The following is a 16,833-nucleotide window of genomic DNA, read 5'->3' on the forward strand; positions in this document are numbered from 1 at the left end:
CGGTAGGAATGGTGTTCCTATGCTTAAGGCCTCACCTTTTCTCCTCCAAACATATTGCTGAGTATTGTGGCCAAACAGGTATTTTTTTTGTTACATCTGACCACAGAACTTTCCTCCAGAAGGTTTTATCTTTATCCATGTGATCAGCAGCAAACTTTAGACCAGCCTAAGGGCTTCCTTTTTGCATGGTTGCCTCTCAGTCTATGGGAATGCAAAACACGCTTAACTGCGGACACTGACACCTTTGTTCCAGCGGTTTCCAGTTAATTGCAGAACTGCTTTTTGGTGGTTCTCGCTTGACTTGATCATCCTGACCAATCCTGACCAGTATCATCCCTGCAGGACGAGGAATAGCTAAACATGCTTCATTACACACCGTAGCTTACCAGCGTCAAAATGTCAAACAAACGCCATTGGTGGATCTTCACCTGACATCCACTGTAATGATATTAAATACTTGGTATCCAATTGATACCCAAATGTGTGGTATCGTCCAAAACAGATGTAAAGCATCCCAACAACAGAATAATAAATTATTATTACATTTGAACAGAAATGTAGATAAAACATGTTCAAAGAAAAAGTAAGCAGATATTAACAGTAAATGAACAAGTACTGTAGATTAATAATTCATTTTCTACCACTTGTCCTTAATAATTTTGACAAAATAATAGAATGGAAAATGACACGATATGTTACTGCATAAGTCTGGAGACTAAATTAGGAGCCTTTGTTGTCTTGTATGTTCACTATTTTATTTAAGGACAAATAATAAGAATACATTGAAACGTATGTTTAATGAACCGTAAGATATTTTGTTAAAATAAAGCCAATAATGCAATTTTGAGTAGTCCCCTTTATTTAGAAAAGTATCAAAGTAACAAAATATTTTGGTACCGGTTCCAAAATGTTGGTATCAGAACAACACTAAAAGGTAGCGTATAGTTAGGGTCCAAGGACCCTATTGAAACTGCTGTGTTTTATTATTATTCCGCACCTACGCGCTGTAATTTGACCCCCTTAACATGCTTCAAAACTCACCAAATTTGACACACACGTCGGTATAGCAAACCTTCCCAACATATTAAGCAACCAATCCCCCAAAATGAAAATTGCGCTCTAGCGCCCCCTGGCAAAAAATTACAGACAAAACTGCACGTAACTTCTGTTAGGAATGTCATATCGACATGAAACAAAAACTCCTACGTAGTTCTGACTTAGACCCAATTTTCATACACTCACTTCTTTCAGCAAAAATCTACAGGAAGTTGGCAAAAACCCCTTCAAAATAAAATTTTCGCAAAAAATGCAATTTTTGCCTCTTTGCGCTGTAATTTGACCCCTTTAAAATGCTTCAAAAGTCACCAAACTTGGCGCACACATAAGGACTGGCGAATATTGCGATCTAATGAAAAAACCAAACCCCAAAACTCAAAATTGCGCTCTAGCGCTATTTTTGAATGAAACACTGAAAAAACTGCTCCTAGGAAGAAAACGCAGACAAAATTGCTTGTAACTTCCGGTAAGAATGTCGGAGAGACATGAAACAAAAACATCTATGTAGGTCTCGCTTAGACCTACATTTCATAGATTGACAACCCCCAACAAAAATCAACAGGAAGTTTGCAATCCCCCCTTCAAAACCAAAGTTTTGTAAAAACCGGTCACCTTTCTTCAAACATTATCTCCTCTGAGTGCGTTTGTTGTTTTGGCTTCAAACTCGCACAGGAGAGAGATTGAACCCTTCTGATCAAAAGTATAGAACAGAGTTTTGATAAGTCTCAGGTTTTGATTTTACGCGCCTTCAAAGAACCCCTGTGATAGTCTCCTAAAAAATGTCATTTTTGCCTCTTTGAGCTGTTATTTGACCCCCTTAAAATGCTTCTAAACTCACCAAACTTGACACACACATCAGGTCTGGCAAAAATTGCGATCTGATGAAAAAAACCTAACCTCAAAACTCAAAATTGCGCTCTACCGCCCCCCTAGGAATACAACACGGACAAACTGCTCCTAGGAAGAAAACACAGACAAAACTGCTTGTAACTTCCGGTAGGAATGTCAGAGAGACATGAAACAAAAAACACTATGTAGGTCTCACTTAGACCTACATTTTAATAATAACATACTTTAGCAAAAATCAACAGGAAGTTTGATATTTTCACTTCAATACAACAACTGCATTACTTTCACAATGCATTAGATTCTCAAAATAGTGGCTCCAAGGCGTCTTCTAACGCTTATCCGGCCGTGGGTCTCAGGGGCAGCAGCCAAAGGCGGGCCCGACCAACGCTGCTTGCAGCTTTAAGTCAAACTTGTATCCGTCAGCAAACTCCATATGGAAGCGCTAAAAACTAAAACATGGCTAGTGGGGATAAGACGCAGTCAAAATCAAGGCACATAAATAAGACAGGAGACGGTCAGAATGCAGCTTGAAGACGGTCTGTAAAACATAATCTTTGCAAAATTTTGACCAAAGAACTAACAAAAAGAATCACAACATGACCCCTTTAAAATATCATGTTTTTCTGATCTGCTTGTCCTGTTTGCAGTTTGAAGCAGAATACCGTCGCTTCGCTTTCAAGAGGAACTGCCCAGGTGGCTTCCTGGAGTTTTATAGCCTCCTGCAAACAATACATCGCATCCATGATGTCGACATTTTATTGGGATACGCCGATGACTCTGGGGACCTCCTTCCAATCAACAATGAGGACAACTTTAACAAAGCTGTCATGTCAGCAAATCCCTTGCTTCGCATTATCATTACCAAGAAAGGTAAGACTGAGGCGTTATTAAATTGCTTGGTAATTTGGGAGTTTCAATTTCACTTGGGGCTGTGTCATATTGTTCAAAATAGGTTTGCGTGATATTGATATCAATTTGGCCTATAATAGAGCTTTTAATACCATTGTTATATTGTGATGATGCATGTTGATGACACATTCAAGCTGTATCGTGCAAATCTGACTAGCGAACAAAGGCATGCTCAACACACTGTAGCATTCTGAAAGAGACTTCCAAGTCAGCAATCCTTGCCTCCACGGTGGCAAATAAACTGTGTTTCATATTAATATCATCCCTTGAGGACAAGCACTAGCTAAACATGCTACTCTACACACTATAAGAGGATATGCTAACCACTAATCGGTTAGGTGGGCGGATTGATACAAGTATCGACAGTAACAATCCATCCATCCATCCATTTTCTACCGCTTATTCCCTTTTGGGGTCGCGGGGGGCGCTGGCGCCTATCTCAGCTACAATCGGGCGGATGGCAGGGTACACCCTGGACAAGTCGCCACCTCATCGCAGGGCCAATACTAAGTATAATATCACTCATTGGTCGATACTATAGAGATTAGATGGATTTTTTTTAATATCAGGAAGTAATTAAAATATTGAATTAGCATTTTAGGTGAGTGTGCCTTTTGTAACCATAGGAATTGTTATGTGTTTATGTTGAGTGACAGACCATAGGCCTGTTGAGTGTTGACAGCTATCGATGTCTGTGTAGTGTGCACTATACAAATAAAAAGACTAGGGATGTCCCGATACAGGTTTTTGCACTTCTGATCCCATACCGATATTATTTTTTCACTTCCGATCCGATACCGATACTGGCCTATCCGAGCATGTATTAAAGTTTAAAGTTATTTAGCCTACTTAGTTGTCAGATTCATGATGAAAAGGGTTTTAGTACTCTTGATAACAACTAGCCAGCTGAATTAGGTGAGTTTGAATAATACACAATGGTCGGTATTCAAGGATAAACACAAAATAGAAAAAAAATATACATGACAAACAGAAATAGCATCATTAAACAGTAAAAAAGTGAACAGTATACAGTGCAAATAATGCTGTAAACATAAAAAAAAAAAGCAAAACACACAAACAACCTGAGTGGGATAACATGCTCAGCATCAATACTTGCTCTTGAACAAGTGTAAACTTAAAAAAAAAAAAAAAAAACTATCTACACACACCTTTCAATTGTTTGCCCCAGTCAGGGGGGGGCAAACAATTGAAGTCCAAGCATAATGGGGAGATTCTTTCTAATAAAGACGAGCACTTCATGATGCTCAGGTGTCAGCCTGCTCCTTTGTTCATCTATGATGAGTGCTAAAAAGCCTCTCACTCTCAAGAGTCATTAAAAGGTTTTACAACTTTGACACCACGCTTGACTTTATTGTGGCATGTTGGCACTCCACCTCTTCATCTTTTTCGTTTCGTAGGATAAAGTAATCCCACACAGCTGACATTTTCACCATAACTTTTAATTCACACGGCCGTCTGAACGGTTAGAACGCAGACCTGTGGATGTTTTGAAGGTGTTCTGGAAAATGCGGAAGGAAATTTAGGGAGCAGCAGAAGAGTGGAATGTATTATTTAAATCGGTGTGTTGGAAAACACGGACTGGAGTTTTTTTAAAAACTGGATCTAGATCGGCATTTTCCCATGCCTTGCCAATACGCATTTTTTGGCAAATATCGGCGGCCGATCCGATCCAAATTTCGGATCGGGACAACCCTAGCTAATATACAAACCTGGATTCCATATGAGTTGGGAAATTGTGTTAGATGTAAATATTAACAGAATACAATGATTTGCAAATCATTTTCAACCCATATTCAGTTGAATATGCTACAAAGACAACATATTTGATGTTCAAACTGATAAACTTTTCTTTTTTTTTTTGCAAATAATCATTAACTTTAGAATTTGATGCCAGCAAAATGTGACAAAAAGTTGGGAAAGGTGGCAATAAATACTGATAAAGTTGAGAATGCTCATCTAAAACTTACTTGGAAAATCCCACGGATGTGCAGGCTAATTGGGAACGGGTGGGTGCCATGAATGGGTATAAAAACCGCTTCCAAAAAATGCTCAGTCTTTCACAAGAAAGGATGGGGCGAGGTACACCCCTTTGTTCACAACTGCGTGAGCAAATAATCAAACAGTTTAAGAACGTTTCTCAAAGTGCAATTGCAAAAAATTTCGGGATTTCAACATCTACGGTCCATAGGCATGGGTAACTTACACATCTGTGAAGGCACCATTAATGCTGAAAGGTACATACAGGTTTTGGAGCAACATATGCTGCCATCTAAGCGCCGTCTTTTTCATGGACGCCCCTGCTTATTTCAGCAAGACAATGCCAAGCCACATTCAGCACATGTTACAACAGCGTGGCTTTGTAAAAAAAAAAGAGTGCGGGTACTTTCATGTCCCGCCTGCAGTCCAGACCCGTCTCCCATCGAAAATGTGTGGCGCGTTATTAAGCGTAAAATACAACATGGGAGACTGTTGAACGACTGAAGCTCTACATAAAACAATAATGGGAAAGAATTCCACTTTCAAAGCTTTAACAATTAGTTTCCTCGGTTCCCAAACGTTTATTGATTGTTGTTAAAAGAAAAGGTGATGTAACACAGTTGTAAACATGCCCTTTCCCAACTACTTTGGCACATGTTGCAGCCATGAAATTCTAAGTTAATTATTTAAAATTTGAAAAAAAAAATAAAGTTTATGAGTTTGAACATCAAATATCTTGTCTTAGTAGCGCATTCAATAAATATGGGTTGTAAAGGATTTGCAAATCATTGTATTCTGTTTATATTTACATCTAACACAATTTCCCAACTCATATGGAAACAGGGTTTGTATATATACTTAATCATGTGTTGCCTTCATTATAGCACTAATTAAGCTTTTAATGTTTTGCGACTCCAGACAGATTTGATTTAGGTCCAATATGACCCCAAAAGGGAATAAGCGGTAGAAAATGGATGGATGGATGGCTCTTCCAACATTTTGGGTTGCCGACCCCTGCACTTGATTATGTATAAGATAATGCATTCAATCAATCAATCAATGTTTACTTATATAGCCCTAAATCACTAGTGTCTCAAAGGGCTGCACAAACCACCACGACATCCTCGGTAGGCCCACATAAGGGCAAGGAAAACTCACACCCAGTGGGACATCGGTGACAATAATGATCCAGTGGGACGTCTGTGACAATAATGATTATGAGAACCTTAGAGAGGAGGAAAGCAATGGATGTCGAGCGGGTCTAACATGATACCGTGAAAGTTCAATCCACAATGGATCCAACACAGTCGCGAGAGTCCAGTACAAAGCGGTTCCAACTCAGCAGCGAGAGTCCCGTTCACAGCGGAGCCAGCAGGAAACCATCCCAAGCGGAGGCGGATCAGCAGCGCAGAGATGTCGAGGCGGATCAGCAGCGCAGAGATGTCCCCAGCCGATACACAGGCAAGCAGTACATGGCCACCGGATCGGACCGGACCCCCTCCACAGGGGAGAGTGGGACATAGAAGAAAAAGAAAAGAAACAGCAGATCAACTGGTCTAAAAAGGGAGTCTATTTAAAGGCTACAGTATACAAATGAGTTTTAAGGTGAGACTTAAATGCTTCTACTGAGGTGGCATCTCGAACTGTTACCGGGAGGGCATTCCAGAGTACTGGAGCCCGAACGGAAAACGCTCTATAGCCCGCAGACTTTTTTTGGGCTTTGGGAATCACTAACAAGCCGGAATCCTTTGAACGCAGATTTCTTGCCGGGACATATGGTACAATACAATCGGCAAGATAGGATGGAGCTAGACCGTGTAGTATTTTATACGTAAGTAGTAAAACCTTAAAGTCACATCTTAAGTGCACAGGAAGCCAGTGCAGGTGAGCCAGTACAGGCGTAATGTGATCAAACTTTCTTGTTCTTGTCAAAAGTCTAGCAGCCGCATTTTGTACCAACTGTAATCTTTTAATGCTAGACATGGGGAGACCCGAAAATAATACGTTACAGTAGTCGAGGCGAGACGTAACAAACGCATGGATAATGATCTCAGCGTCCTTAGTGGACAGAATGGAGCGAATTTTAGCGATATTACGGAGATGAAAGAAGGCCGTTTTAGTAACGCTTTTAATGTGTGCCTCAAAGGAGAGAGTTGGGTCGAAGATAATACCCAGATTCTTTACCGTGTCGCCTTGTTTAATTGTTTGGTTGTCAAATGTTAGAGTTGTATTATTAAATAGAGTTCGGTGTCTAGCAGGACCGATAATCAGCATTTCCGTTTTTTTGGCATTGAGTTGCAAAAAGTTAGCGGACATCCATTGTTTAATTTCATTAAGACACGCCTCCAGCTGACTACAATCCGGCGTGTTGGTCAGCTTTAGGGGCATGTAGAGTTGGGTGTCATCAGCATAACAGTGAAAGCTAACACCGTATTTGCGTATGATGTCACCTAGCGGCAGCATGTAGATGCTGAAGAGTGCAGGGCCAAGGACCGAACCCTGGGGAACTCCACACGTTACCTTAACGTAGTCCGAGGTCACATTGTTATGGGAGACACACTGCATCCTATCAGTAAGATAAGAGTTAAACCAAGACAGGGCTAAGTCTGACATACCAATTCGTGTTTTGATACGTTCTAATAAAATATTATGATCGACGGTATCGAAAGCAGCGCTAAGATCGAGGAGCAGCAACATAGATGACGCATCAGAATCCATCGTTAGCAATAGATCATTAGTCATTTTTGCGAGGGCTGTCTCCGTGGAGTGATTTGCCCTGAAACCGGATTGAAAGGTTTCACATAGATTGTTAGACGCTAAGTGTTCATTTAACTGCTCCGCAACAATTTTTTCGAGGATTTTTGAAATAAAGGGAAGGTGAGACACCGGTCGGTAGTTTACCATGAGGTCAGGATCGAGGTTAGGTCTTTTAAGAAGAGGATGAATAACCGCTTTTTTGAATGCTAGGGGAACAGTGCCCGAGGAAAGTGATAAGTTTATAATATTTAGCACTGATGGACCTAATAATACAAAGAGCTCCTTGATCAGTTTCCCAGGAAGAGGGTCAAGTAAACATGTTGTTTGTTTTATTCCATTTACACGTTGTAACAATTCCTCTAATGTTATTTCCTCAAAACGAGAGAAACTATTTTGGAGGGCAGTATCCGCCGTATATACCATCGTATCAGTGTTAATAGAACCCCGTTGTAGCTGGGACGCATTGTCTTTAATCTCCTTTCTAATGACTTCAATTTTCTTACTAAAGAATTGCATAAAGTCATCAGCTGAGTGGGTGGAGCTACTGGAAGGAGTCCCTTGTTGGGTAAGCGATGCTACCGTACTAAACAAAAATTTAGGATCGTTTTTATTACGGTGGATGAGATTTGAGTAATAATTAGCTTTAGTGCATAATGCTGTTTGTTTCGCCCTTTGATTTTATATTGTTTGAAGATGATTCCCCAAGAGCAGCAACATTTGAAATACAGTACTTTTGAAATTTTACCAGACACACCAGGTATTTTTGCACAAAGTATCTGTATCGGCTCGGTATTGCCGATACTAGTTAGAATTTTACTCTGGATCGGATTGGAAGGTAAATCAGTCGTGTCGCACATCATTAACAATCACTTTATTAACATGAACAGCTGTCCTTGAAACAAACACACTCATGCCTTCTTCTAGTTTTACCCACGCTCATCAAATTACCAGCCATGACACATTTAAAGACTCTCAAACTGCCGAAAAATAGAATTCTTCAGCAGAAATGTATTAAAACAAACATTGACATTTTAAAAAAAAACATTCACATTTCCTCCATACGAGTGTTTAAAAAAGGTCCATCAATGCAAGTGTAGTTTAAAAAAATGTTTTGTCCACGTAAAAATCCATTCACTAACTGCATATATTGTCTAAGCTAGAAAAAGCAGCCACAGATGACCATAACATACAGATTGCAACCTATAACCAGGACAGCCAGCCCACTTTAACATATAAGACCTCTGTTCATTAATATATTGACATATTAAATGTATAAACGTATGTATATTATCTTTAAAATCAGTGCACTCTAACACAATGTCTAATTTCCCGCATGAGTACTTTAAACTTTTTTTGGGTATTTTGTCTATCGTTCACAGTCATTTTTTTTAATGCTTTCTAACTTTCTTAAGTCCGGTTACAGCAGAGCCAATGGGAGCTACTCTATTTAGCCCATAAAATCCAACAAATAACCATTCCAAAAGCACCAACAATACTCCATTTACATTTCGAGATTCAAATAGTAACCAAGTATTAGTGATATTGTTAGAAGCGCTAACGCAGACAAAACCATTTATAGCGGCACTGTATCACAAGCCTGTGTACAATTTATACATTAATGACTGGCGAGGTGTTTCCTTGCTCCCTGGAAGTTTATTGTTGATCATAAATTATGCCTTTAGCCTGGGCCGAAGAAGTTTAAGGCCTTATTACGACAAGTGGGTACATTTTGACAACCATTTCGGTGGCGAGAACGACACAAAGAGTCGCTTGGTCCCAGCCCCCAAACCCCATACCCACCCGTTTCTTCACAAAGATTCTGATCATTCTTTATCTAAATAGGATTATATGTGTTACGGTTGCGCCGCATCGCGGATGTGCGGGGAGTGTCGCCTCTCGATGCACGGTATCAAAGGCCACCTTAGTGGCTAACGAAGACCCGGGCGCGTCCTACAGGGAGGACGCGCGGGGTAGGGCCACAGCCGTGGCCGTCGTGGAGGTGGACACGCCCGTTGAGGGGTACGCCCGGGGTACGGCCACACTCGTGGCCGGAGTGGAGGAGGCTTGGCAGCAGCAGAGAAAGGTGCGGGGGTTCCAGCCAAAGCAGGCACCGGTGCGGGGGCTGCAGCCGAAGCAGGCACCGATGCTGGTGCTGATGCCGGCAGAGGAGCAGATGCAGAGGCCGGCAGAGGAGCAGGTGTAGAGGATCAGATGCAGAGGCCGGCAGAGGATCAGGTGCAGAGGCCGGCAGAGGATCAGGTGCAGAGGCCGGCAGAGGATCAGGTGCAGAGGCCGGCAGAGGATCAGATGCAGAGGCCGGCAGAGGATCAGGAGCTGAAGCCGGCAGAGGATCAGGAGCAGAAGCCGGCAGAGGAGCAGGAGCAGAAGCCGGCAGAGGAGCAGGAGCAGAATCCGGCAGAGGAGCAGGAGCAGAATCCGGCAGAGGAGCTGGAGCAGAATCCGGCAGATGAGCAGGAGCAGAATCCGGCAGATGAGCAGGAGCAGAAGCCGGCAGATGAGCAGGAGCAGAAGCCGGCAGATGAGCAGGAGCAGAAGCCGGCAGATGAGCAGGAGCAGAAGCCGGCAGATGAGCAGGAGCAGAAGCCGGCAGATGAGCAGGTGCAGAAGTCGGCAGAGGATCAGGAGCTGGTCTCCGCCGCGGAGCAGGTACTGGTGGAGCCGGAACTGGTGGAGCCGGAGCTGGTATCCGCCGCGGAGTAGGTACTGGTCTCCGCCGCGGAGCTGGAACGGGTATCAGCCGTGGAGCAGGCACAGGGACCCACCGAGGAGAACTAGGGGACTGGCTGAGAGAAGGACTAGGACTACGATTAGGGATAACACAAACACTAGGGCTTGGGCAAGGACTTGTGTGAGGACCAGGACTAACAATCAAACTAGTGCTCTTGCAAGATCTAGTGCAAGGACCAGGACTTACAATCTTACTGGTGCTTGGGCCAGGGCTTGGACAAGGACTAGGACTAACAGTAACACTGGGGCTCGGACAAGAACTTGGGCAAGGACTAGGGTTCGGACTAGGACCAAGAGGGGAATCAGAACTAATATTAAGATGACAAGAAACTAGACTCGGGACAGGACTCGGACTCGAAACAGGACTAGAACAAAAACTCGGACCAGGACTTGGACTACGACTCAATCTACAAGTCGGTCGACGAGTAGGACTGGAACACAGACTAGGAAGACGGCTAGGACTTGAACTCTGAAAGAGACTGGGACTAAAACAAGAACTAGGGCACGGACGGAACACCGGTGGAGGAGGTCTAGGTGGCCGAAGTGGCTTATCGGGTCGCAAGACAGGTGGTGGAGATCTAGTGGGATGTGCAGGCTTAACCGGGGGGACCTCTGGTGGAGGAGGTCTAATGGGCAGAAGTTTTATGTGCTGGAACAACGGTGGAAGGGGTTGAATTGAGGGTTGTGGCTTAGTGTTTCGCAGCTGTGCTACCGCCGTAGCACAGCTACTATCACTAGCCCTCCCCTCAAGACCCGGATTCCGGTTGCCAGAGACTGACCCCAAAGGTGGGCGGTGGGAGGTTTGGAGGAGGGCAGATTCCTCCCCTCTAAAATGTCCAAAATCCTCACTAACAGGAGAGGAAAACACAGACTTGGGCGGGGAACGAGACTTACGAGGCGGGGAAGTAGGTGTGAGGGGCAAAGGCGGACTAGAGCTGTAGTGGCGAAAAATGTCCTGATAATACTCGAATTAAAGTCATTCTTAGGTGGGTGACTGGCTTCAGGGGTGCAAAAATTGTCCTTATACATTTTCTTTAAAGAAAACAGGTCCTTAAGTGACAAATGAGAAAATTCTGACTCAAAAAACTCATTGTCGCTGCTATCAAAAGAAAAGGTAGGTGACGTCATAGGGAGGCGGGAACGAAGTGACGTCATGTTGAGTGACAGGGGAGGCGGGAGCTTGTGCGGGGCTAACAGCATGGTGACTGGGAACAGGAGAAGTGAACAAAGTACCAAGCCTTAGAGAAGAGTCCTGGGTTGGAGCGGTGGATATGCTGCTTGTCGGAGGACGGAGTTCTGGAGGATCCCACGCAAGGTGGCGCGTTTCTGGTCGCCAGTTTCTGTTACGGTTGCGCCGCATCGCGGATGTGCGGTGAGTGTCGCCTCTCGATGCACGGGATCAAAACAAGCAGGAATGAAGGTAGGAACAGATTTTAATATAAAAATACAAAAGGAAAACTTGTACCAACGGTAAAAATAAAAGTTTGCCAACGCACGGGAAACAGAACACAAAACGTGAGCAAAAAGCAGAGTTCAAAAAGTCCATAAAGCGCGAGCCGAGCGCGCGGAGGCTAAGCTATACTTAGCAGAGAATACAAACAGACAAAACTAACGTAACTGTTGCGTGGTGCAAACAAACTGGCGACGAGGAACTGAGGTAGCAGGCGGTCTTAAATACAACACAAGAAATCAAAACAGGTGTGCTTCGGGAGTGCGTGCAGGAGGCGTAATTAAGTAGCCATGGTGACGAATGTAAACAAGGAAGTGTTCAACTGAAGGGATCGGCACAGTCCAAACGTGATCAAAACATCCATCCATCCATCTTCTTCCGCTTATCCGAGGTCGGGTCGCGGGGGCAACAGCCTAAGCAGGGAAACCCAGACTTCCCTCTCCCCAGCCACTTCGTCTAGCTCTTCCCGGGGGATCCCGAGGCGTTCCCAGGCCAGCCGGGAGACATAGTCTTCCCAACGTGTCCTGGGTCTTCCCCGTGGCCTCCTACCGGTTGGACGTGCCCTAAACACCTCTATAGGGAGGCGTTCGGGTGGCATCCTGACCAGATGCCCGAACCACCTCATCTGGCTCCTCTCGATGTGAAGGAGCAGCGGCTTTACTTTGAGTTCCTCCCGGATGGCAGAGCTTCTCACCCTATCTCTAAGGGAGAGCCCCGCCACACGGCGGAGGAAACTCATTTCGGCCGCTTGTACCCGTGATCTTATTCTTTCGGTCATGACCCAAAGCTCATGACCATAGGTGAGGATGGGAACGTAGATCGACCGGTAAATTGAGAGCTTTGCCTTCCGGCTCAGCTCCTTCTTCACCACAACGGATCGGTACAACGTCCGCATTACGGAAGACGCCGCACCGATCCGCCTGTCGATCTCACCATCCACTCTTCCCTCACTCGTGAACAAGACTCATAGGTACTTGAACTCCTCCACTTGGGGCAGGGTCTCCTCCCCAACCCGGAGATGGCACTCCACCCTTTTCCGGGCGAGAACCATGGACTCGGACTTGGAGGTGTGATCAAAACATATCCAAAGCAAAACAATAAACGATCTGTGTAGCGGATCGTGACAATATGAACCTCCGAGCAGTCGGCATCCTAATTACAGCGGACGTTGCACAATAAGATATGTTTTATTATATTTGTTGGCTGTCATTAGGTCTGCAGTGAGTGTTAAACAGTGACGAAGGGGGAAAAAATCAAACGTGATGCCTTTTTTAAATTAAAGCGACGCGTATGCCTAAAATAACCAAAATACGTAAATATTAAATGTGACTTTAAATGTGCTCGTTATTACATTAACAGCTTCCTCCCACTTCCAAAGACATGCACCTGGGGATAGGTTGATTGGCAACACTAAATGGTCCCTAGTGTGTGAATGTGAGTGTGAATGTTGTCTGTCTATCTGTGTTGGCCCTGTGTTGACCCTACCGCCCGAATGCAGCTGAGATAGGGTTCAGCGACCCCGACAGAGACAAGTGGTAGAAAATGGATTGACTACATTACATATATACTTCCTGTATTAAAAAAACCTCAATATTTTTAAGGGCTTTGAGAATGAAATAGAGCGTTTTCCTTAAGCTTCATTGTAAGCGGACTTTTGATCGCATTTATTTAATAATTAGATGCGGGGCGGTATAGCTCGGTTGGTAGAGTGGCCGTGCCAGCAACTTGAGGGTTGCAGGTTCCATTCCCGCTTCCGCCATCCTAGTCACTGCCGTTGTGTCCTGGGGCAAGACACTTTACCCACCTGCTCCCAGTGCCACCCACACTGGTTTAAATGTAACTTAGATATTGGGTTTCACTATGTAAAGCGCTTTGAGTCATTAGAGAAAAGCGCTATATAAATATAATTCACTTCACTTCACAAAAAGAAAGTGCAGTTTTCCTTTTAAGTGTAACAATTGTGTTGTGATAAAGTCATTGTGTAAGAGCCTACAACACAAATACTTAGGAGCTGAATATTTACAATTTTACATCGACCTCCAAAAAGTCCTTTAAACTCAAGTTCATCTGTCTAGCTCCAGAGAAGACAATGCCAATCCCATTTCTGTAAATGTCCATACCTTTTATTTGGGGAACAGTGCCCGTCGCTGGCGAGATATGAGTGTGACAAGCAATCCTGACGCTTTCTCACAGCACACTAACAACTACTGTCTTTTTTCCCCTCTTCCTCTCTCTGATTTTTTTTCAAGAGGATGAACCTGCACCATTTCCAGACAACCGGCGTAAAAAAGGCTTAGGGCTGTCAGTACTCCGTACCAATGGCTCATTGTCGATCCACTCAAAGAACAAACTTGGTCGCATGATTAGCAGACCAAAGGACTTCCGTCAAATTTCATCAATCATTGACGTGGATATCTTACCTGAGACACATCGGCGCGTACGGCTCCACAAGCATGGCACCCATAAACCACTGGGTTTCTATATCCGAGACGGGGTCAGCGTGCGAGTGACGCCACATGGTGTCGAAAAGGTAAGATTCATCATTTTATATTAACATTGTACGTTCAATAACAATTTTGGGTGTCGTTTGCAAGTTTTACATAGGAGACGTTGCATACAGTAGCAATTCCAATTATTAGATGACTGTGGCGTATAGGCTAAGGCAGGGGTGCCCATTACGTCGATCGCGAGCTACCAGTCGACCGCGGGGGGTGTGTCAGTCGATCTCCAGCCAGGCTTTTAAAAAAAATAGTCCTAAAAATTAGTGATCATCAATCTTCACCAAGACGTCACTTGAAAAACATTCACGGTACCGGAGGGTCTTGTGAGATGACGCTGGCTGCTGCAAGATCATTATTATGAAAATATGACCGAGAGGAAGGCGAGAAACACTTTTTATTTCAACAGACTCTCGCGCCGTACCTTCCGTCAAAACTCTAAAGGCCGACTGCACATTTCCTATCTTCACAATAAAAGCCCTGCTTCATGCTGCCTGCGCTAACTAAATACAGAGTCTCGGAAAACTGGCGTGCACAAGCGATCCCTCAGAAAGCTGGCGTGCACATCACTTGTGCACGCCAGCTTTCTGAGACCCTTATTTTGTTAGCGTAGGCAGCATGAAGCAGGGCTTTTATTGTGAAGATAGGAAATGTGCAGTCGGCCTTTAGAGTTTTGACGGAAGGCACGGCGCGAAAGTCTGTTGAAATAAAAAGTGTTTCTCGCCTTCCTCTCTGTCATTTTTTCATAATAATGAACTGGCAGCAGCCAGCGTCATCTCACAAGACCCTCGGGTGCCGTGAATGTCAATCAAGCAAGCTACGGAATTTGCCGCCAATGTTTTTCTTGTAAAGTGTATGGAAGCTGGATGAATTAGATGCCAAAAACCAACCACTTTCTGTGGTATTGTACAGAAAGGACAACTTTTTTTCTCCTCCATTTGTAAATGTGGGCGTTATCATCATTACTGTCTGATTCCAATCAATGCAAGTCATCAGAATCAGGTAATACACCAACTTATATTCTTGTCTTTGTGAAAAAAAGACATCTATATGTGTTACACATGCTTGTATTATCATTAAACACATTTAACTTGTTTACAAAAATGTCTCTTTCATAAATAAATAAATATAAAAGATATATATAAATGAGGTAGATCCCCTCAAGTTGGTCAATTGAAAAGTAGCTCGCCTGCAGAAAAAGTGTGGGCACCCCTGGGCTAAGGTGTGTTGCCATATTCAGGAAGTAGTCCTTGCCATTAGTTAAGTTTGCCAGTCTTGCCTTTTGTTGAGTCCTACAAAGTATTGTAAATATTTTACGGAAAATGTGCTGAAAGCGACTTAAGTAATATTGGTGCTCATAATTTTGGGCGCTCATTAACGCAACATCGCTCGCCGCAACCGTCATTGGTGCATAATGAGGGAGTGTGATGTTTTGTGGCTAACAGCAAGCCTGCTGTTCACGTATTAAGTTCAGTAACAAGTTTAAAAAGAGTGTCAAACTCTGTGTGTCTGTTGGAATGCTGCATTAGTTAATTGCACAATGTTATTACCAAGCAGGTTGCTGTGACTGCATTCATTTACACCGGAATTAAACACCGATAGCTTCTTCTTTTTTCGGTTTGGGTACCATCTGTTTTGCTGGCACCAATGTCATTATGTGACAGGGATTTGGCGCCAATCTCTAATGACTAGGGATGTAACGGTATTGTAAATGTTGTTGTATTTGGATTACAAAATGTTAGCAATAATGCTGTGACATGTGACAGAGTCAAAGGAGAACTTGAAGTACTCTTATCAGTGTATATATATATTTTTTTGAAGCTACAAAGGGGGCTGGTTTCAAAAAAGTAAACTACCGGTACATCTCCAATGATCCCTTGCGCAGTGTTGGAGAGCTGCAAAGTCTTAATTAGAAGTATACATTTTGGTTTTACGGTGTATATACCTGTGTGTGTGTGTGTGTGTGTGTGTGTGTGTGTGTGTGTGTGTGTGTATATATATATATCCATCCATCCATCCATCATCTTCCGCTTATCCGAGGTCGGGTCGCGGGGGCAACAGCCTAAGCAGGGAAACCCAGACTTCCCTTTCCCCAGCCACTTCGTTTAGCTCTTCCCGGGGGATCCCGAGGCGTTCCCAGGCCAGCCGGGAGACATAGTCTTCCCAACGTGTCCTGGGTCTTCCCCGTGGCCTCCTACCGGTTGGACGTGCCCTAAACACCTCCCTAGGGAGGCGTTCGGGTGGCCCGAACCACCTCATCTGGCTCCTCTCGATGTGAAGGAGCAGCGGCTTTACGTTGAGTTCCTCCCGGATGGCAGAGCTTCTCACCCTATCTCTAAGGGAGAGACCCGCCACACGGTGGAGGAAACTCATTTCGGCCGCTTGTACCCGTGATCTTATCCTTTCAGTCATGACCCAAAGCTCATGACCATAGGTGAGGATGGGAACGTAGATTGACCGGTAAATTGAGAGCTTTGCCTTCCGGCTCAGCTCCTTCTTCACCACAACGGATCGGTACAACGTCCGCATTACTGAAGACGCCGCACCGATCCGCCTGTTGATCTCACG

General features: G+C 44.0%; 1 protein-coding gene across 2 annotated transcripts in view; it reads left to right on the forward strand.

Moving 5' to 3' along the window:
* LOC133562889 (partitioning defective 6 homolog beta-like) overlaps nt 1–16,833 on the forward strand; it is a 66,726-nt gene that overhangs the window by 24,470 nt on the left and 25,423 nt on the right. For both annotated transcript variants that reach the window (XM_061916705.1, XM_061916704.1), the window contains exons 2-3: nt 2,553–2,775; nt 14,017–14,297. In XM_061916705.1, coding sequence (XP_061772689.1) covers nt 2,553–2,775; nt 14,017–14,297 — 504 coding nt within the window. The remainder of the gene's footprint in view (nt 1–2,552; nt 2,776–14,016; nt 14,298–16,833) is intronic.

The sequence above is a fragment of the Nerophis ophidion genome, linkage group LG12 (assembly GCF_033978795.1).
Source record: "Nerophis ophidion isolate RoL-2023_Sa linkage group LG12, RoL_Noph_v1.0, whole genome shotgun sequence".
In the NCBI taxonomy this organism is placed as follows: Eukaryota; Metazoa; Chordata; class Actinopteri; order Syngnathiformes; family Syngnathidae; genus Nerophis; species Nerophis ophidion.